General features: G+C 40.5%; 1 protein-coding gene across 1 annotated transcript in view; it reads left to right on the forward strand.

The window, feature by feature from the left end:
- The window catches only part of GRID1 (glutamate ionotropic receptor delta type subunit 1), a 902,002-nt gene that overhangs the window by 745,047 nt on the left and 135,381 nt on the right, over nucleotides 1-21,574 (forward strand). The window contains exons 9-12 of the mRNA XM_013006314.2: nucleotides 12,644-12,745; nucleotides 14,231-14,428; nucleotides 15,106-15,430; nucleotides 17,276-17,414. Coding sequence (XP_012861768.1) covers nucleotides 12,644-12,745; nucleotides 14,231-14,428; nucleotides 15,106-15,430; nucleotides 17,276-17,414 — 764 coding nt within the window. The remainder of the gene's footprint in view (nucleotides 1-12,643; nucleotides 12,746-14,230; nucleotides 14,429-15,105; nucleotides 15,431-17,275; nucleotides 17,415-21,574) is intronic.

The following is a 21,574-nucleotide window of genomic DNA, read 5'->3' on the forward strand; positions in this document are numbered from 1 at the left end:
GAGGGAAGGTGGGGTAGAAAGGGGGAACTCATTATAAGGATCTACATATAATGCCCTCCCTGGGGGACAGACAACAGAAAAGTGGGTTAAAGGAGGTGTCAGACAGTGTCAGACATGACAAAATAATAATAATTTATAAATTATGAAGGATTCATGAGGGAGGGGCCAGTGAGGGAGGGGGGAAATGAGGAGCTGATACCAAGGGCTTAAGTAGAAAGCAAATGTTTTGAGACTGGTGAGGGCAACAAATGTACAAATGTGCTTGACACAGTGGATGTATGTATGGATTGTGATAAGAGTTGTACGAGCCCCCAATAAAATGATTAAGAAAAAAAAGATGTGTTGCCTGGGAGCAATTGATTTGTATGTTTATTAAGTAAATGTTTGTAAAATGCATACTATATGACAGGAAAGGAATCCTGATGGTTCAGTCGTTAAACTAAAAGGTCAGTAAGTAAGATGTGGCTGACTGCTTCCGTAATGGTTACAGTTGGAAGCCCTATGGTACTCTTCTCCTCTGACTGGGGTAATTAGTTGGAATTTACTTGCCAATGGTTTTTTCATTTTTCTGGTACATTATTTTTTTCATCTATATGGTAAATAGACATAACCTCTATAATGGAGATAATTAATTGCATGAGAACTGTGAAAAATATCAAAGTTAAGAATACTTAACATGAGTATGTAGGAAGGTTTTACTAAGAGGATATGACTCATCAGGTTAGATATAGAGATGAGAGTCATCCATGAAATATGAGAGGAAGAGATGAGAATTGCCAGACAAAGCTGGGGCAATTGTAATGTAGTAGAACTGCTGTGAAAAGCAGTTTGTCGGTTCCTAAAACTGTTAAACATACACTGACCATAAACCAAAAAGATACCTACCAGTGACATGAGTTCCTATTCCTATTAACGCAACAGATCAAAGTAGAACTGAAACATAGGGTTTCCAAGACTGTAATTTCTATGGAGGCAGACTCAGATTTCTCCCTTGAGATTGGCTGGTGGTTTCAAATGCCAACCTTTCTACTACAGAGTTTAAGCCACTGTCTCCAGGGTGCCTTCAGAATTATCATGAGACGCAGCCATGTCACTCCGAGATCGTTGATGGTGTTGGGTGCCATGGGCTTGGTCCCAAGGCACAGCTCACCCTAAGTCCAAAAGAGCAGCCCGCTTCCACACGCAGACCCTCCGTCTCCATTGTGGCTGCGTTTGAGCCCATGGTGAGAGCTGCGGTAGTCCATCTCATTGAGGGGTTTTCCTTTTGCTGACTCTCCACTTCAGCAAGAATTATATCCTTCTCCAGGGACCAGTCCCTCTTGATAGCATGTCCAAAATACGTGAGCTAACGTTGTACTACCCTCCCTTCTAAGGGATACCTGGCTGTACTTCTTTAAGACAAATCCGTTCCTTCTGCCAGAAGTCTTGGTATACTCAATCTTCTTCACCAATATCAAAATTCAGTGTTATCAAGGCCTCTTCAGTCTGCCATGTTCTTTTTAAAAATATATATCTATTTTTAATGAACTTAAATGTCACTAAAGACCCCAAGTCCACTGGAGTTTTACTTTTCCTCCTTTTTCAGCCACTCAGACCAATATTTAGATTTGAAAGGTAAGGAATCTGGAGGCTTTTTATTTAATGGCGTCATTTTAAAATTATGTTTTCATATTGAACCTTCCATTTTCTTGTTGTTGTTGTTCTCCCCACCCCTTCCCTTTCCCTGCTCTCCCCCCTCTCCCTGGCCTCCTCGTGGGCATCAGATTCTTGTCTGTTGGCGTATAAAACAAATTTGTTCTTTGGTTTTTCTTATGACAGTGGTGATATTAAATATTTATCTTTGTAAGGTTGACTGAATTTGCTAAGCATAATGTTCTCTAGTTTTGTCCATGTCTTGCAGTGGTTGAAAGAGTTATCATTGTTTTGTTACTGATGCGTAAAATTCCATAACAGAAATATATCAGAGCTCGTTACTCATTCCTATGTGTTGAGTCCAGGCGTTTGGGTGTTTCCATGTTTTGCTGTTGTGGAAATTGCTGCAATAAACAAACGTGTATGTGTCTGTTCGTGTTATATTCCTAATTTCTTTTGGGTATATACCCAGTAGAGGGATTGCTAGATCATGAGGTATTTAGATTTGCACTTGTTTAAAAAGTGCCATACTGATTTCCATAGCAGTTGTACAATTCTACAGTCCCACCAGCAATGTAAAAGCGTTCTTATCTCTCTCTGTCCTTTCCACCATTTGTTAATTTCTGTTTTACTAAATTTTGCCAAAAGTGTCCGTGTGAGGTGATAACTCATTGTTGTTTTAATTTTATTGCTAATGGTTGTGAACATTTCTTCATATGGTTGTGAGCTACCTGTAAGTCGTCTTTGATAAATTGTCTATTCATATCTTGTGCCCATTTTTAATGGGATTATTTGTATTTTTCATTAATGGTCTTAATAATTGTGTAATTTATATTTAGGTTTTTGAACAATTGTGAGTTTGTTTTTGTGCATGTTGTGAAATATGGGTTTTGTTTCATTCTTTTGCAGGTGAAGATCTGTTTTTTCCCAACACTATTTGTTGAAAGGCTGCCTTTTGCCCATTTAAAGTGTTTTAGTTTTTTATCAAAAATTAGATGCCTGGGGTGTCTGGGGCCCTATAGGTACTTGGTTGTATACCTGAGTTTTCAATTCTAAGCTATTGGTTTTCATATCTCTCAGTGTAACAGGTTTGATTACCATGGCTCTGTAGTATTTTTTAAGGTCTAGAAGTAAAAAGCCTTCCACTTTGCTTTGAATTTTTAAAAGTACTTTATTTATCCTAGATGTTTTTGCTTTTCTTATTTTTCCCATTTCTTTGAAAAAATGTAATGGGGTTTTGACCAGAATTGCATTGATTTTGTAAAGTAATTGTGGTAACATTGACATTATCACAATATTTAATCTTCCTATCCAGGAATATGGTAACTCTTTCCATTTTTTAAAGTTCCTTTTGGTATCTTAAAGGAGTATTTTGTGGTTTTCTTTGTGTAAGTTCTTTGTTTCTCTAGTTAGATTTGATCCTAAATCTTTCATTCTCATTTATTTAGTTATCTTTATTTCCCTATGTATATGAAGTGGTTGAAAATTCCATGCGTTGGATCAGCTGCACGTTAGGTTTCAAAGAGATAGCTTTGCTTTCTCACACTTTAAAGAGGTCTTTAGCAGCTGATTCACCCAATGCAATATGCAGTTCGATTCTTGACCTCTGCTTCCATGGGTGCTAATGAAACACTGCCAGGAAATTTGGAAGACAGCTACTTGGGCAACTGACTGGGAGAAATCCATATTTGTACCCATTCAAAAAAAAAGAGGTGTCTCAACAGAATGCTCAAATTACAGAACAATATCATTGACATCACATACAAATAAAATACTGCTGAAGATCACCCTGTACATTGACAGTGGGCTGCCAGGATTTATGCTGGATTCAGAAGAGGACAGGGAACAAGGGATATCATTGTTGATATCAGATAGATCTTAGCTGAAAGCAGAGAATACCACAAAGATGTTTACTTGTGTTTTATTGACTATGCCGAGACATTCGAGTATGTGGATCGTGACAAGCTATGAGCATCTTTGAGAAGAATTGGAATCCCCGAATAATTCATAGTGATCATCTAGAACTTGTGTATGGATCAAGAGGCAGTTGTGAGAACAAAACAAAGGAATATGCATGGTTTAAAATAAAGAAAGGTGTGTGTCCGGGTTGTGTCCATTCACCACTCAAACTCTATGCTGAGCAAATAATCCGAGAAGTAGGATTATTTGAAGAAAAATGTGGCATCAGTATTAAAGCAAGGCTTATTAACAACCTTGCTTCCTGAAAGTGAGGAAGACTTGAAGCACTTGCTGATGAAGATTAAGAAGTGCCGCCTTCACTATGGATTACAACTCAATGTGAAGAAAACCACACTCCTCACAACTGGACCCAGAGGTAACATCATGATCAACGGAGAAAGGGTTGAAGTTGCCAAGGATTTCATCATGTCTAAGTCCACAATCCACGGTCATGGAAGCAGCTGCCAAGAGATCAAACCGTGCATCACTTGGGGCAAATCTGCCGCACCAGCCTTCTGTAGAGTACTGGAAACAAGGGATTACTTTGAGGACTAAGGTGGGCCTGACTCAAGCCAGAGTGTTTTTGATTGGCTCTTATGGATGTGAAAGTCGAACACTGAAAAAGGAAGACCAAAGAAGACTAGATGAATTTGAATTGTGCTACTGGTGAAGATTATTAGAAATATCATGAATTGTCTAAAGGACAATCAAATCTGTCTTCGAAGCAGTCTATGGTCAGAGTACTTCTCAGAGGCAAGGATGGTGAGATGTAGTCTTAACACCCTTTGGCCACATTGTCAAGAGATACCAGACCCTGGAGAAGGACATCATGCTTGGTAAAGAAGAGGGGAAGTAAAAAGGATGAAAGCCCTCAACATAGTGGATTTATACAGTGGGGACAACAATGGGCTCAAGCATGGGAACAACTGTGAGGATGGCGTAGGACCAGGCAATGTTTCATTCGATTGTGCATAGCATTGCTGATATTCAGTCAACTTGATGGCACCTAACCTTAACAACAACAAGAAGAGTATTTCCTAATAACATGTCCAAAGTTCATGAGACAAATCCCTGGCATCCTCTCTTCTAAGGATCATTAAGTTTAAGCCTAGGCTTGGAGCACAGTTTTCCCATCTCCTGAATAAGAAACACACCAGCCTGTCTGACCACAAGGTGTAGAAGGGACCAGTTATCAGACATCAAAGAACAAAAAATCATATCAGTGGGTGCCCACCTAACCGATATAATCACTAAAGACAAATGTGTGCATAAGCAAATGTAGTGAAGAAAGCTAATGGTGCCCGGTTATCAAAAGATATAGCATCTGGGGTCTTAAAGGCTTGAAGATAAACAAGTGGCCATCTAACTCAGAAGCAATAAAGCCCACATGGAAGAAGCACACCAGCCTGTGTGACCACGAGCTTTTGAAGGGATCAGGTATCAAGCATCGAAGAACAAAAAAGATCACATCATTGTAAATGAGGGTGAGTGCAGAGTGGAGACTCAAAGCCCATCGGTAGGCAACTGGACACCCCCTTACTGAAGGTTTGTGGGGAGGAGATGAGCCAGTCAGGGTGCAGGGTAGCAACGGTGAAACATATAATGTTCCTCTAGTTCTTAAATGCTTTCTCCCCCCCACTATCATGATCCCAATTCTACCTTACAAATCTGGCTAGACCAGAGGATGTACATTGGTACAGATAGGAACTGGAAACACAGGTAATCCAGGACAGATGACCGCTCCAGGTCCAGTGGTGAGAATGGAGAGAATGTGGGGTGGAAAGGGGAAACCAATTACAAGAATCTACGTATAGCCTCCTCCCTGGGAGATGAACAGCAGAGAAGAGGGTGAGGGGAGACATTGGACAGTGTAACATATGACAAAATAATAATAATTTATGAATTATGAAGGGTTCATGAGGGAAGGGGAGTGGGGAGGGAGGAAGAAAAATGAGCCTATATGAAGGGCTCAAGTAGAAGGCAAATGTTTTGAGAATGATGAGGGCAACAAATGTACATATGTGCTTGACACAATGGATGGATGTATGGATTGTGATAAGAATTGTATGAGCCCCCAATAAAATTATTAAAAAATTTAAAAAGCCAAAAAACCAATGGTTCCAGGAATCACTAAAGTACACAGTGTGTGTGAAACTTGTTCACATACTGCTGATTTATTGCAGTGTAGTGTATTCATGTATCACCCTGCAAATGATGTTGATGATGATGATGATGATGATATGTAATCCAATTAATTCTAGTCAATTCAAATTAGCAATATATTTTAACTTCTGGTCTACTATGGACCCAACTCTACTCTAGACCATAGAGAAAGATACAGTATTGCAAAGACAATGGCTGGTATCTGCTGGCCACCTTCCAACAAGTACTCTTCGGTCTAGAAAAAGAATATGACCAGTTTAAATAACTCACCAGAAATCCCTGAACTCATGATGTTCATTTCTAATAGTTCTGTCTCATTCCAGAGTCTGTCCTTGATATTTGAAGTTTACTTAGAGACAAAAATCAATACACCTAAAACAATTAGAGGAAAATGCAAAATCAACATTGCGGTAATAAGCTAGATTGCAATGCAATTTCAAAATGAGAATAGCTTTATTGTTTGTTCTGATTATAAAAGCAAAACTTCCTCTTTATAACACAATTTAAACATTACAAGATTATGCAATACCAAAGATGATCATTTTTTGTAATTCAATGACTTTTCCCAATGTTGTACAATCACCTATGATTTTAAGGATGCATATTTACTATCTCGCACACAAAAATAAGTATTTAAAAAGTAGATCATTTTCTATATACTATTCCGTAATCCATTTCGTTTTCTACACACATCATAGAAATAGTTGAAGGTAAATATGCAGTATGTTTTTCGTAAGCCTTCATAAAGATGGTTTCAATTCTTGTAGATTATTAGATACTTTGTTCACACCTTGATACTCATATGACTCTAGATAATTCAAGCAAAATTACCTGAGTGCATTTTGTATTGTTATTTGCATTCCCATATTGTTATTCTGGGAAATTTCTCCCTTCATAATCCCAGGTCGAGGGTCACGTGAAAGGTTACTCTTGCTGCCCCCACGTGGATCCATCCTTTCCCAAATTACCATCAATGCATGTGACAAGTCAGATTTATTAAGAGGTGCTAGTAAGAAAGGTCTGGCGATGTACTTCCAAAATGCGGCCAAGGAAAACCCTCTGTTGGACAATAGTCCAACCTGCAATCGACCATGGGGATAGTGCAGTCTTGTGTTCCATCCTGCATGAGACTGCCAAGAGCCAGGGACTGACTGGAGGATGCCTAGCAGCAAGATAGCATCTTTCTAAGAGCACAATATGTCCAGTTTCAACAAATGTATACAGCAGTGAAGTCAGCAGAACATTCCAAGCATAAAACACTTCTATTTCTTCAAAATCTACTTTTCTTCTAAATTTGATACTGTCCTCCCAGTTCCAGCCCTTGGCAACTGCTGATCTACTTTCAGTATTTTATATACAGAACTGTTTTCAGAATAATGCCTTTTTAAGACCAGTCATAAAGTAGACAGTATTTTGCGTTGGATTTTACACATATAGTATACTGATTTTGCTCTTTATTCATGTTATGCATGTGTCAGTAGGCTCTCCCCCCTGATTCCATTGTAAAATATACCATAATTGGTTTACCCACTAGCCCTCTTGATAGGCATTTGCAGTATTTGTATTATTTGCCTTATAATAGAGCTTCTATGGACAAGCCTATACAGATCCCATATCTTCATTTAGCAAGGAGCAATCGCTGATGGATGAAGGTAACAGCCACCTGGTACAGAAACGTCTCCAGTGTTTGTCTCTAGTACTCTTGTAGGATCTCCCATCAGATGCAAAAGTATGACCATGTTATTGAACTATGGTCTTATTGGACATTGTTAAGCATGACATTTAGGGTTAAATCAGCTTCTTTTCCTTTGTTGTTCCTTGTTCCTTCCTTCCCATTCCAGGATTCTCAAGCTTCTAGGTTTGACAGTGGTGTCAAGCCATCAGAATGCCTTTCCCCAATTTAGAGCCAGGTGGCCTTTAAGAGACAACTATAATAGATCACAAAGGCCAGTCTTCCAGAGAAGACCTGCCTCAGTTAGGGCTAATAGTCTGCAATTATTATGTATAAGACCACAAGGCCCCCACTCCCCACCTCTCACAATTCAGAAGTGTGAACATGAAGAACACCTCTTATTGACTCAGGAAATATATTTTCCTGAGACCAGTGGTTCATGAGATTCATTCTCCAATTGGCTGATCCTGCGAACAGTTGTTTGTCATAATCAGATTTGGAGACCACAGATCTCCTTTCAAGTGCAGTAACCTTTGGCTCCATCCACTTCTCTGGTCTGAGTAGAGCAGATTCTAGCAATGAATGAAAATCACGACTGTCTTATCAAATAGTGGCAGGACTCGTTTTGTTTAACAGTGCTGGAAATTAGTTTTTCAGGCAGTGATCGTGACCGGCCAGCTGTCAAAAAATGGGTCTTTGTGGCCACAAATTCATTGATCCCATACATAAAACTGTGCATGCAAAATATGAGGGGAAGTCAGAGTAGATACACTTAATGTACAGGAGATATGATCTGGGGTTGTATGACTGTCAGGATTCTGGGTAAAAAGTTTTCCTAGATTCCCATGTATCAGGCCTGTCAACCTCATCCAAACATTATTGACTGCAACTTTCACGTCAGCATTTTGAATGGGACCATAGCACATTCTCCTGAGGAAGGTGACTTAGCCTGTTCGAATCCTGGTCAACTCTAAATCTGAAAATCATTTAAAGGTATTCCTTTTATAATTTTTTTATATTGACCATTTTTCTACATGAACTGTTGCATTCTCCCACGTGGTTGTAAATATCCAGAAGTTTAAAATGATGTCCTTTCCCAGAAATTATTAAGGCTCACCACCTGGTATTCAGAGCTGGGGCAGAGCATATAGCTTTGTGGAAGCAGGGTAGGAATCCACTCAGACTAGAGCTCTCATCTCCAGCCTAATGTACCAAACCCAGTGTAAAAAGTTGAGGACACGTTGCCACACTTTGATGTGTTTGAAAGGCAGAACTTTTGGTTTTGGTGTGAAGGACTTTTTCCATTCTTGTTCAAGGTGTGGAATACCCAGAGACCAGAGAAGGAGCTGAGCTGTCTATATGTTTTAAAATGAACAAACCAACATTCAAGTCATAAGCACGTCTGTCCAAAAGAAAAGGATGCTAAAAGTCCTTAAACTTACCCCCCTCCCTTCACTTAAAGTTCAGCTGATTTAAATAGCCTTCTCGCATTCTCAACCACAACGCACTGCCATCCAATTGAGTCTGACTCTCTGCGACACTAGAGGGCAGAGTGAAATCGTCTCTTTGGGCTTCTGAGACTGGGACTTTTTACAGGAGTAGACAAACTCATCTTTTCCCCAAGTAGCAACTGGTGGATTCAAACTGCTGGCTTTGCAGTTAGTAGCCCAAACCCACTGTGACATCAAGGCTCGGTCTTACATTCAGATATCTGGATATTAACTAGGATGATTTGGTATCGTCTCTCTTCCTTAATGGAGAAAGATTGTCCTCCGGGAGCTGGGCATCAGCCACTCCTCCATCCCAGAGAACAGGCTGATAGACCCTGCACCGACTGAAAGGGGTCTTAGACTGTGAGACACCTTGTTGGATGTGTAAGGAATATGGCTTTTCTAGGAGATGTGGCACCTCCTGGCCACAACTCCTGGGTCCTGATTCTCCTGAAGATTAAATGGCCCCTGAGACCAGCTTCCTTAGAGCCAAAGGACTAACGTTCAAAATTCGGATTCTCAAGCTGGCCTCGCCATAGAGAATTTCTATTCTATTGTTTGGTGCCGGTTCCATTCTTAGCCCTCTGGCTGCATATGCTAGGATTGGATTTAATCATCTATGGCTGTTTTTAGTTAGGTACCAAAAGCTTATTAACTTTAGTGTCAAAGTAACGCCATCTTTACTTTTTTATTACTGTTGTGTTACAATAATTTCGTATGTAGTATCTCATTTAAATGGCCCCTTAACTTGCTGAACAAGGGACATAGGGAAATGGAATGCGAGCAGTGCTAAAGTAGTGGTGCTCAGTTGCAGCCTGATGTGACATGTAAGCAATGTGCTCTGAATGGCTTGTCCGAAGGCACTGAGGTAAGTAATGGAAACATAGCAAGGAATAGGTTCTCTGAATCCTAAAGTCCCTTTCCCTACCCCTGCCAAAATCTATCCTGGTATCTGATAAGTCATATTGGTATTCAAGGTATAGTTGGGAACCCTTCATGGAAATACATAAGTCAAGGGAAGTTCAAGCCTAGTCGAAGAACCTGGTGTTCTGGATAGTATTTGAAAGCAAGATGGGGATCTCAGGCCACAGTGGAATGGGAATTTCAGGCCAGAATGAAAGATCCTGAGATAATTTCTATTTCAGCTTTGCCCACATCAGAAAAAGCGAAGTCTTTGGCCACCTGGCCACGTTCTTAGCTTTGTCTTTCCTTCTTTGATCTCTTCTTCTCTCATATTATGCCTGCTTTCTCATTCTGCACTTTCAGGACATTCTTCAGCAATGATAGGCATTCTGTAGTGGCTCTCCTCCGCCTCTGGTCTTTCAACAAGGCCGGTTTGTCTCTGGCAACATCTTTGGATTCAAGAAGCATCCAGTAGGTCCCTATTTGATTGCCAACCTCATCTCTGATACCTGGGAGCTATAGAATCCTCATATGACATGGACCCTTCATTTGGGAGCAAGGTGTAATGAATGCGAGAACTATTGGAAACAAGAACTTGTAGACAACGTGGTATATATATATATATGTAGCTGTTCCTCCAAATGTTCTGTCCTGTTCTCCCATGGCTTTTTGGGTGCTAAGCAAGCCAGCAGCTAACCAGATCTGAAGTAGCTGTGTAGTCAGAGGGTTTAGAAAATGCCAAATGACTAAAAGTAACACGAGGATCTTGAATGAAAAAAAAGGAGCACGAGGGAAAAACTAAAGAAATATGAATAAAGTGTAGAATTTAGTCAATAATCACTGGCTCATTAGTTTTAAATATGCCATCCTAATGCATCTTCTCCCACCAGCCATCTGTCAGGTTGTCCTGTGGTAGCTCAAATATTGCTGTGATAGTATGTGTTGGTAACTACGTATTTCAAAGGTCAGAGGTCACACATATTTCATAATTCATCGAGCTTACCCATGGTGGACAAGTTTCAGTGGCACTTCAAGACCATAACAAATCATGGACGTAAGATTATCCTCACTCTGAGTCATCCAAATGGTCAAGGGTACTGTAGTAACTCCACCCACATCCAGGGTAAATACCAGGCCCAGTACCAAGGTTAAACAGTCCTGGAGGTACAGATCGCGGCATCTCAGATTATACATCTGCCAATGTTGACTCACAGTGACGCCCTATAGGTTCTTGAAACTGCAACTGTGTACGGGAGTAGAAAGTCTAGTCTTTCACCTGTTGAGCCGTTGGTGGTTTTGAACAGCTGACCAGGTAGATTGCAGCCCAACATGTAATAACTATCGCACCAGGGCTCCCACATATATACATACGCTGTCCCATGAATTCAGAGGATCCAGTCCCTGGTCTGGAGGATCCAGTAATCCCACACCTTGATTCTTTGTGTCTGAGTTTGTTCTCTCATGTTTGAGTACATTTTAATCCAGCTGCAAGAATTTTTGAATCTGAGACCCAGGAGAGAAATCAATGCAATGCTTCCTTCTCAGGCTCCGGAGCGCCTGTTCCCAGAGAGTGAGATCTTAATTGTCCTCAAGAAGGGCTTTTCATTTGATGGTGATGTACTTTCCCACAGCGCCCTTCAACATCAAGAGTGGTTTGGGAGCTCTTTGGAGTATATGCTGATGTATATATGATTTACCCCGGCCAGGTACCCTAACTTGGAGTGGTTATTGTTTTGTGCTATATTCAAAATCACAGCTTTAGCATATGCACAACAAGTGGTATTATGGCTTTGAGCCCCCGTAAGATGTTCCAGGTTTCATTTAAATGGGCTGTAGAACTGCATATTTCATTCTGAGGTTCTTGATTTAGGATCAGAACGATGGTATTTTCCAGGTGGCATGGTCTCGCAAAGTTTTGAACTGTGATCTCGTAGCTCTCATGGAGACCCAGGTAAAGACTGAAGAGGCTGGAATACTAGATACCTTTTCTCCAGCGAATATAATTAAATCGGTATAAAATGAGATCAAATATATGAATTCAACAAAATGCCCTCATTTAATGTTTGGACTAATTGGCCGGAGGAAGCATTTATCACTTTTGCCCCATACTTACGGGTCACAGAGAGGGGAGCATTCCAAGAACAATGGCTTTTTTCTACTATTGTTGAGCCAGAAGAGGATCTCTTCAAATACTACACGGTGCATATCAGAGAAGCATTTGGCTCTCCATGAAGCTCAAAGAGGTCCTGTAAGCTAAAGAAAGAACCACACATTTATTCTGCCTTTGACTTCCATCTGTATCCAATGGCTTTGCACTCCAGTGAGGATAAGCAGAGAGCTCTCCAGCCTGCCTTCAGTGGGAACCAGGATGCTGGGCAAGTTGTGCACCTGGGTTTTATTACTTTCCTCAATGGTAGGTATATGTCTGCCCTTGGTGGAGGGCCTGGTTGAATCCAAGGACTTCCTGGCTGGATAAAGTTAAAGGAGGAATGAAAGAAAAGCATGCTTCATGGGAGACACAGTCATTTGCCTGTGGGGTATGGATAGAATGAAGTAGGACATAAACATCTGTTCTAGAGAAAAGTTGTTAAAAATGGTTTTATTTGGGGGGTCTGCCCTGTCCTGGAGACACCGATGCATTGATACAGGAAGTGAAACACTCGATCATACCTCATTCTTGATCAAGCTTTAGATCTCTGGTAAAACTCAGAAGGTTGCTGTTTACCTACTTGGATGACCCAGAATCCCAACTCTGAGACAAGGTCATATAGCGATCATGGGTGTCTTCTCTGCCTTTTACACTCCATTTATGTTTATTTCACAGCTGGCCACATGGGATTCGGAGAAGGGTCTGAATGGCAGCTTGCAAGAAAGGCCAATGGGCAGCCGCCTGCAAGGACTGACCCTCAAAGTGGTGACTGTCTTGGTAGGATCATGGGGATTCTCGGGAACTTCACTTTTCAAACCTTGCGGCAGGGGCTTCTCTGTACTTTAGTGCTTGTTTGGGAGAGAAGAGAATATTGAATTTGGGATCTTAATTGAGCTTTTTCATTTAAGTAATCATGTGTATAGAAATGAGGAGAATAATGTTGGGAATTTTACCCAGTATCTCCAAGGTCTTACCCCCAAGGTCGCTGCACTGCCCTAGAAATGTGTCCTTAACAAAACTTGACCATGGACCTATAGAGGGGGGTCAGCTATTCCACTTGTCCTTGGATGTCAGCTGGACCTAGATCAGTAGATGGAACTTAGGAAAATTGTATGGCTAGCTAGGATATCTCAGAGGGATGCTGGCAGAAGGACATTCTTCCAGACCAAAGCATCTCTTATCATCCCAAAGGAGATAAAATTCATAATGGAGATATTCTGTTATTTGAATTTTTCTGCATGGTAGACTTGGAAGTGATAGACTGAACATCTGGAAAAGACCACAGAGGCATTGTTGTTCTTTTCAGGTTCCTTCTCTACATTTTCAGAAGGATTATGGGAGAAAATATTCCATGTACCTCTTATTAACTGTATCAGACATGATGCTAATATGTACTTCCACCCTGAAGATGCACGGGTGTCTCCTTAACTCTAGAGTCAGTGAGAGTAGTTTTTCTGAGTTTCCCAAATAACACATCACATACCCTATATCCCCAACAAAATTAAATTAGTGAAATATATTCTTTGGGTGGTTTCCCAAAGGGCCCCTTTTCTGCTTCCTTACTTGTTTCACTCCCAGAAGAATGAACGTCGGGGACGAGGTTGAGATCTTTTCCAGGTGGCCGCATGCTCCTCGGGAAGTCATGATGCCACAGCATTGAGTGTGGGAAGGGGAACGTGGGTGGCTTTACATAAGGAAATGTGGGTTTAATTATTCTCCTATTCGTTGACTAAGAACATGACCTGGCCAACTAATCAACATCTAGTTTCTAGTACAACTCACGAGATAGGGCAGTGTCTTCTCTCCGCTTGATGTCATAGAGCGCCATTGCCATTTATGATACTACCTGAAAAGTAGTCATATGGTGGCATTTTCTAAAGACAGAGTCCTGGTTTGGCACAGATTTTACCAAGAAGCCATATTATTCTGAGAACCAAGATTTTGCAGAGAACCTGGAATGACATAAAGCATGACAAGTAGATGCCCATTGCTCCACATTGATACACTACTTGGGGTCATCTTCCTTTGCATTATATCCTGAATGCACATAAACTGCTTTTAGGAAGAGCAGAAAAATTCAGGGCCCAGCCCTCAATAGGGCAAATACGATAAAATGTCCCCAAACCCTCTAGATTACAATCGATCAGGTAGGGCCCTCCAACAATATGCTGGGTACATGCATTCATGAACCTGCTATGTAATGGAAGAACTCAAAAACGGAAGTCTCCGTGTTGCCTTACCTGTTCATTCTGTTGTCCTCAGGAAGAGCCTTTCGTGATGGTGGCCGAGAACATACTTGGGCAGCCCAAACGCTACAAAGGGTTCTCCATGGATGTCTTGGATGCACTCGCTAAGGCTTTGGGCTTCAAATATGATGTTTACCAAGCCCCCGACGGCAGGTATGGTCACCAGCTGCACAACACCTCCTGGAATGGGATGATTGGAGAGCTCATCAGCAAGGTAGGTTCTCAAAGCGGACCCACAGGGATAGGAAGAGCCGTAGTCTATCATTGTGTTGTTAGGTGAACTTGGCCCCAGAACCCTGGAACCAGCTAAACAGGCCACAGTTACCATAGCACACGAGCACTCTGGCAGAGTTACCATCAACAGGTGTTGCTCTTTACTGGGCATTGTATAAAGGGATGCACGGTAGTTGTGTAACTCATCTGCTCCATCCCAGTGCATTTGAGAAAGGAGGGAAATTAGTGTGGGCTGATAGGTGTTACCGAGGCTTGCTGGGCACTGGTGTATCTGTTCAAGGAAAGTGAGGATGCCGATGAATCTCATAGAAGTTAGAAGGAGCTTCTTCTGGTGGGGGTGGGGTGAGTGAAACATGGGCAAACGTAAGATTTGCTAAGTTAAACAAATCAACAACAATACAAATAGAAACAATATTTAAACAACATGATGCACACGGAAATCAAGATATGTTTTAATCTTTTCTTCAGAAGAGGTGTCCAGGTTTTGGGATAGAAATTTGTAAGGCGAAGCAGAGATTATGAAGAATTTCGTATCAGCTCTTTTTCTTACATGATTCATGGCCATATTTGTCAACTCTCAAATCCTGTCCCTAGGGCAGAACCCACCCTCTCACTAGAACTGAGGACTGATCCTGATGAGATCATTTTGCCTTTCAGAGAGCAGATTTGGCGATCTCAGCTATCACCATCACCCCAGAGAGGGAGAGCGTTGTGGACTTCAGCAAGCGGTACATGGACTACTCCGTGGGAATGCTCATCAAGAAGCCCGAGGAGAGAATCAGCATCTTCTCACTCTTCGCTCCATTTGATTTTGCCGTGTGGGCCTGTATCGCAGCGGCCATCCCTGTGGTTGGGGTGTTGATATTTGTGTTGAATAGAATTCAGGCCGTGAGGGCTCAGACGACAGGTCAGCCCAGACCCTCTACTGCTGCCACCCTACACAGTGCTATCTGGATTGTCTACGGCACCTTTGTGCAGCAAGGTACTTCCTTTGCTTTCTGGTATTTGAGTAACTCTAGGTCCGAAAGTGGGAGCCATTGATGGGCTAGTGGTAGAATTCTTGTCTTCCATGTGTGAGATCCAGGTTCAATTTCCTACCCAGTGGACATCATGCCCTGCCCATCTGCCAGCTGAGGGTCGCATTTTGCTGTGATGATGGACAGGTTTTAAGTGGCACTTCCAGAATGAGAGGGTCTAGGAAATAAGGGTTGGTAATGTGCTCCTGACAACTAGCTAGTGACCACCCATGCAAATCACCACCATTTGATCTACAATTGATCATAGGGTTGGCATATGACCAGACAACTGTTCATTCTGTTGTTCATGAGGCTTCTGTGAGTCAGAGGGCAACTCAACCTAGGTCAGAACAACAATAAGAGGGTCCTTGAAAAGCTTATCCATTAGCAAAGCTTTTAGAGACATTTTTCAGAATTCTTTTACAAGGAACTTTTATTTAATCTCTTGGACAGTACTCATATTGTGCTGCACCTGATTTCTCTGAGGAAATTAAATGACATGACAACAGAGATCGCCACTTTAAATCCGGACTCTCCACGCTCGATTAAAATTAACTTTGGAGTTCAGTTCTGTACTTCCTCCCTGCCCCCCGTCCACATCACACTGCTTCTTATGCACATGAGGTTGTCAAATGAAACCTGAAGTCTTGATGAAATTGGAAGTCTTAATGGGAAAAAAAATCACAGTTGTGTTGCAATCATCTAAGCAGCCTCCTAGCCATTCTTGAGAAGCAAGTGCTCAGGTCTCTGAGAGGTTTGGATAGCACTTGGCAAGTTACAAGACTGTACAGTTTTTATTGGAGTATACAATTGCAAAGTTCCTAATGTGAGCCTTGGCTCCATTTTCAGTATGGTCATGGCTGTGTGCGGTTATGTAAGGAGGACGAACAGTGGAAAGCTTTCTGCTGCTACCACCCAAGGGACCAAGAAAAAAAAAATCATTGGCCTCAAAGAAGGAGCCTTTAACTCAAAGTCACACGTAATGATTTCTGGAGGAAAAAAAAAAAATCCTGATGGGGAAAATGTTCTCTCGTGCGAGTTATATTAACAAACATTGATGATGCATTTCATTTCTGAGTTTAAAAAAGAGCTGCTGAGCCCTATAGATAGGGGGTAATTCTGTATTTGCATAATTCAGGAAACTACTCTATGTGAATTTGAAATCAGAAAAGAATCTCACATCAGGTTGCAGCCCTATAAATTCTGATCAATTTGTGTTGGAATTTTCTAGCTGAAAGATTTTGGTATTCAGAACTTTATCCTTGGAGTTTTGACACGTGTCATAGTGGAGAACAGTCCTCACTTTTCCATATTTGAATCCTTTATAAAATCGATGGTGCCAGCAGAAAAGTGGGTGAGGGGAGATGTTGGACAGTGCAAGATATGACAAAAGAATAATTTGTAAATTATCAAGGGTTCATGAGGGGGCCGGAGAGCGGGGAGGTAGGGGAAAAATGAGGAGCTGATGCGAGGGGCTTGGGTGGAGAGCAAATGTTTTGAGAATGATGAGGACAATGAATGTACAAATGTGCTTTACACAATTGATGTGTGTGTGGATTGTGATGAGAGCTGTATGAGCCCCTAGTAAAATGATTAAAAAATAATTTAAACAAAACAAAAAAATGATGGTGGTCCTTAGATCCTTTCCCAGAATTGTAATAGTCCTCCCACCAGCTGGTCACTGTTCACCTTCTCATGAGCCCTCCATCCTAGCCAACGGCACCAGCCTCCGTGGAAGGAAGAACTTCTCAGTGGGGTGAGCACCAAAGCTCGAGCGTGCAAGTCAACCACCCTTTGCCTACCCTCTACAGGTGGAGAGTCGTCCGTGAACTCAATGGCCATGCGGATTGTGATGGGCAGCTGGTGGCTCTTCACCCTTATCGTCTGTTCCTCCTACACAGCCAATCTCGCCGCCTTCCTCACAGTGTCCAGGATGGACAATCCCATAAGGTAAGGGCCATCCCATTCCTGCTTTTGAGTATAGGGTCATTTCACGTCAACAGGGGACAAAGGGAGAATACGAGCCTTCCAGGGACAGCCTGGTGTCCAGGAGAGAGCCTGGAGGGAGACACGACTTCAAGCCTGGGTCTGCTCTTGGATGATGAGAGAGTCTATGGAGACGTGCACAGGGCGCAGTGCATGGAGAGCGAAGAGTGTCTCTCCTGTTGTACTGCATTTCATGCACAATTAAATACATATGTATATTCATTAACCGACCATCTCAGAACATTCAATGCTATTAATGAAACTTATAAATCAAAATATTAAAAATTAACAGATTACGTTTCCTCCAATGCTTAAACAGCAATTACAAATTTAGTTAATCAAAATTTGCTAAACATTTACTTAAAATTAATTGAATCCATAAGTCTAATATAGCTTTCAAAAATTTAAATATCTTTAATTACTTTAGAAAGCATTCCAATGATCACAATGCTTAGAAATTTTTTCAATTATATTTAGAAAATAATGTAATTAGTGAAGCCTTTTACATTTTTACAAAATCTAACAAGTATAGTATAAACGAATGAATCTAAAGTAACTCTTACAGTGCCTTTGTTTCACGATCAGCTTCACACTTCGATAAAGCGGTGTGGGACTTGTGGTTTGCTTTAGTCTGGGTCAGCAAGCATCTCTTCCACACTGCATTTCATTGAGTACCAGAGAGGCTTCACAATGACCTCTCCCTCGAGCCCTGGTACATGGTTTCCTGTGTTTCTGCTTTCAGTGCAGTCTTTAACCCCTCACGCTCAGTGCCATGATCCTGACTCCTTAAGTTCCATTCTCTTAGCAATTCATCCAGACTCGAACAACTTCTATGACTCTCAATGCCTATGTAAGAGAGTTCAAACTCATTGGCCAGGAAGCAAGATTCAGAATGATTTTGTTAAGTGTTTCTGGTTTTGTTTTTGAACGGAAAATTTTGAGATAATTGTAGATTTATATACAATTTAAGAAATAATACAGGTCGATCGATCCCTTTTACCTTTCATATGGTTTCCAACAATGGTAGCATTTTTATGTTACTACCAGAATATTGACATTTATAGTGTTGACAGGTCTCCTTCATTTGTTTGCAGGTGGCTGTGTTTGTGTATGTGTGTGTGTCTATGTGTGTCATCGTTTATAGTTTTAATACATGCCTTGGTTTTGTGTGTCCACCAAATAAAGATACAGAAATTTCCATCACTGTAAGAAACCCATTTCTACCTCTCTCCCATTTCTATTCCCCCCTACTTTTAATTCCTAGAAACTACTATTATGTTCTCCATTTTAAAAATGTGGACATTTCAAATATGTCATAAAATGGGATTGTACACTATACCTTATATAATTTGCTTTTTGAACTCAACATATCCCTGGGCATTCATTCAAGTTGTTGCATTTACTTTGAGTTTCTTTCTCTCTCTCACCCTGCCCCCTCCCTCCACGCTAACTTTTCTCCTTTTTTTTTCCCCCTTCTTTTTCATTATCAATTCCTGGTAACATGGTCTGTTTCATCCTTCATCCATTGAAGGGCATCTGAGTTATTTTCAGATTCTAACTACTATGGATAAAGCTGCCATGAATCATGTATATGACTGTTTTATTTTAATTTTTTAAATTTTAATTTTTATGTGTATGACTAGTTGTGTGAACATAGGTTTTCATTTCTCTGGGACAGATGCCCAAGAGTACAATTTCTCAGCATTATAGTGATGGCTCATTGAGCTTTCTGAGAATCTCACCATTTTCTAGAATGGCTGGACCATTTGATGTTGGAATGATCTAATTCCATTGCATTCTTGCAAGCATTTGGTGTTATCACTATTTTTAATGTTAACATTCTAATAGACATGCAACAATATGTCATTGTGGCTTGAATTTGCTTTTAATGATGGCAAGTGACAGTGAACTTTCTTTCATGTCCTAGTTTGCCTTTTGCATGTAACTATTGGTGAAGTGCCAGATCATGTGTTTGCCCAATTTCTGATGGGATTGTTGGTTATTACTGCTGAGTTTGTATTTTCTAGATGCTTGTTCTTGATCAGATACAGGGTTTGGGTATATTTTCTTCCACTTTGGAGCTTTTCTTGACCTCTCCACAGAGTTTTTCTCAAGGCAAATATGTGAGGAAGTTCAATTTGATTGACAAAAATTTTAAATTCTGCTTTTGGTGTCAAATCTAAAAACCCTTTGACTATCCCTGTATCTTAGAGATTTTCTTTTTTTTGCATTAACTTTACTAAAAGTTTCATAGTTTCATGGTGGTGGTGGTGGTGATTCAGAGTTCTTGATCCAACAGAATGAGAAGATAATGAAATGTTCTACAGAAATTTTGAACCCCCCTCCTATATATATATAAGCCCATGACCTGCGTTCATTTTTATATAGAGTAGCCGTTAGACCAAGGTTCATTTTAATTTTATATTTACCTATGCAAGTCCAATTGCTCCAGCATCCTTTGTTTAAAAGGCTATGCTCCCTCCATTGAATTCTTTTTTGCACCTTTGGGCACTCTGGGTTCTCAATTCTGTCATACTGACCTAGGTACCTATACCGTTGCCTTTATAGCAGTTGTAATTACTGCAGCTCGACCTGTGCGCCGGGATGATACAGTCGCCAAGAGTCAAAGTCAAATTCACTGCTATTGTTTTCTAGGAGTCCATGGGTAGTGCAAAGGATCGGTCACTCAGCTACTAACTAACAATTTGGCCAATTGAACTCACCGAGAGGTATTTCAGAAGGTTTTGTGCTCTACTTCCAAATTGTCACAGCCATTGGTGTGGAGTGCTATTCTCCTCTGACCTAGATGGGCACACCACAAGTTTCTATGGTGTCAGAAGCAACTGATTTTGATTTTAATGTAACGTGTAATAATTTATTTCACTTTAATCTCCTTTTCAAGATTATCTTAGATCTTTGACTTCATGATAGCTAATAGTGTCTGCTTTTCGATTTAAATTCTAAATGAAGTTGTCTATGTATACCACAACCCATTTCTGGCACTTTTATTCAAATTGTATCAAGTGCAGTTTTAATGGCATTAAACATACAAATGCTAACTTGCTAAGATTATACGTTATGAATGCATGTTGGATTCTACCAACTGCTCTTTGCAGCACCAGTTAATAAGGCATATGATTTTTATTCATTGGTTTGTTAATTGGGTACATTACTATCAGTGGATTTTAGATGAAGTATGTCCTGGTTAGCATCATCAGGTCTGTTCAGATTCAGCGATCCATTAGATCTTATATACAACCGAAAAATGATCTGATCGTAAGCCATCCTCACAATTATTGCTTTTAGATGCCATCATTGCCGTCTCCGTGCCGATCTGTTTCATTGAGGATTTTCTCCTTTGTGGCTGGCTCTTCACTTTTCAAAGCCTTTACCTAACGCCCTACTCTAGTGACCTCCTCATCACAAGGCCCAGCTATGGATCCACAGTCTTACATCCTTTCTGTTAAGACTCATTCCCTCTGTATTTCTAAGACAAATCTGTTTGTTCCTCTAGAAGTATGTGGCACCTTTAATATGCTTCTCCAACACCATAAATCAAAGGCATCAATTCTTCCATTTACCTTCTTTTCCTTGACTGTGACATTTCTTTCATTGTCCAGTGTATAACACTGTTGAAAGTACTAGGGCTTGGGTCAGACACACTTAAGTCCTCAAAGTAGCATCTTTGATCTTTAATACTTTTCATGGGAGTATCATCATAGATGTTTTAGATGTTAAAAGACTAAAAACAAAATAAAATGAGTAGCTTTTGTGGTAATGGATTCAACAATTTAGATGAAGTAGGTATATTTATTAAAAACACACTTATCAAAATGCATTTTTTTCAAAAATAATTACAAATAGTCATTTATCTCTTATAGAAATATCATTTGGGTCCAGGCATCTCACGACAAATAAAATTCCAGGCCCAGATGGCTTCACTGTTGAATTACACGTAATATTCAAAGAAGTAATACTAATCTAAAACTCTTTCAGAAAATAGAGAGAATATCTTTTAACTTATGTCATGAATCCAGCATTAACCTGATATCAAAAGCTGAAAAGAATTACAAAATGAGAAAAGTACAGACCGGTATTCCAGATGGATTTAAATACAAAACTCA

The sequence above is a fragment of the Echinops telfairi genome, unplaced genomic scaffold, assembly GCF_000313985.2.
Source record: "Echinops telfairi isolate 266 unplaced genomic scaffold, ASM31398v2 ScPeMD7_2010;HRSCAF=2546, whole genome shotgun sequence".
NCBI classification, from domain to species: domain Eukaryota; kingdom Metazoa; phylum Chordata; class Mammalia; order Afrosoricida; family Tenrecidae; genus Echinops; species Echinops telfairi.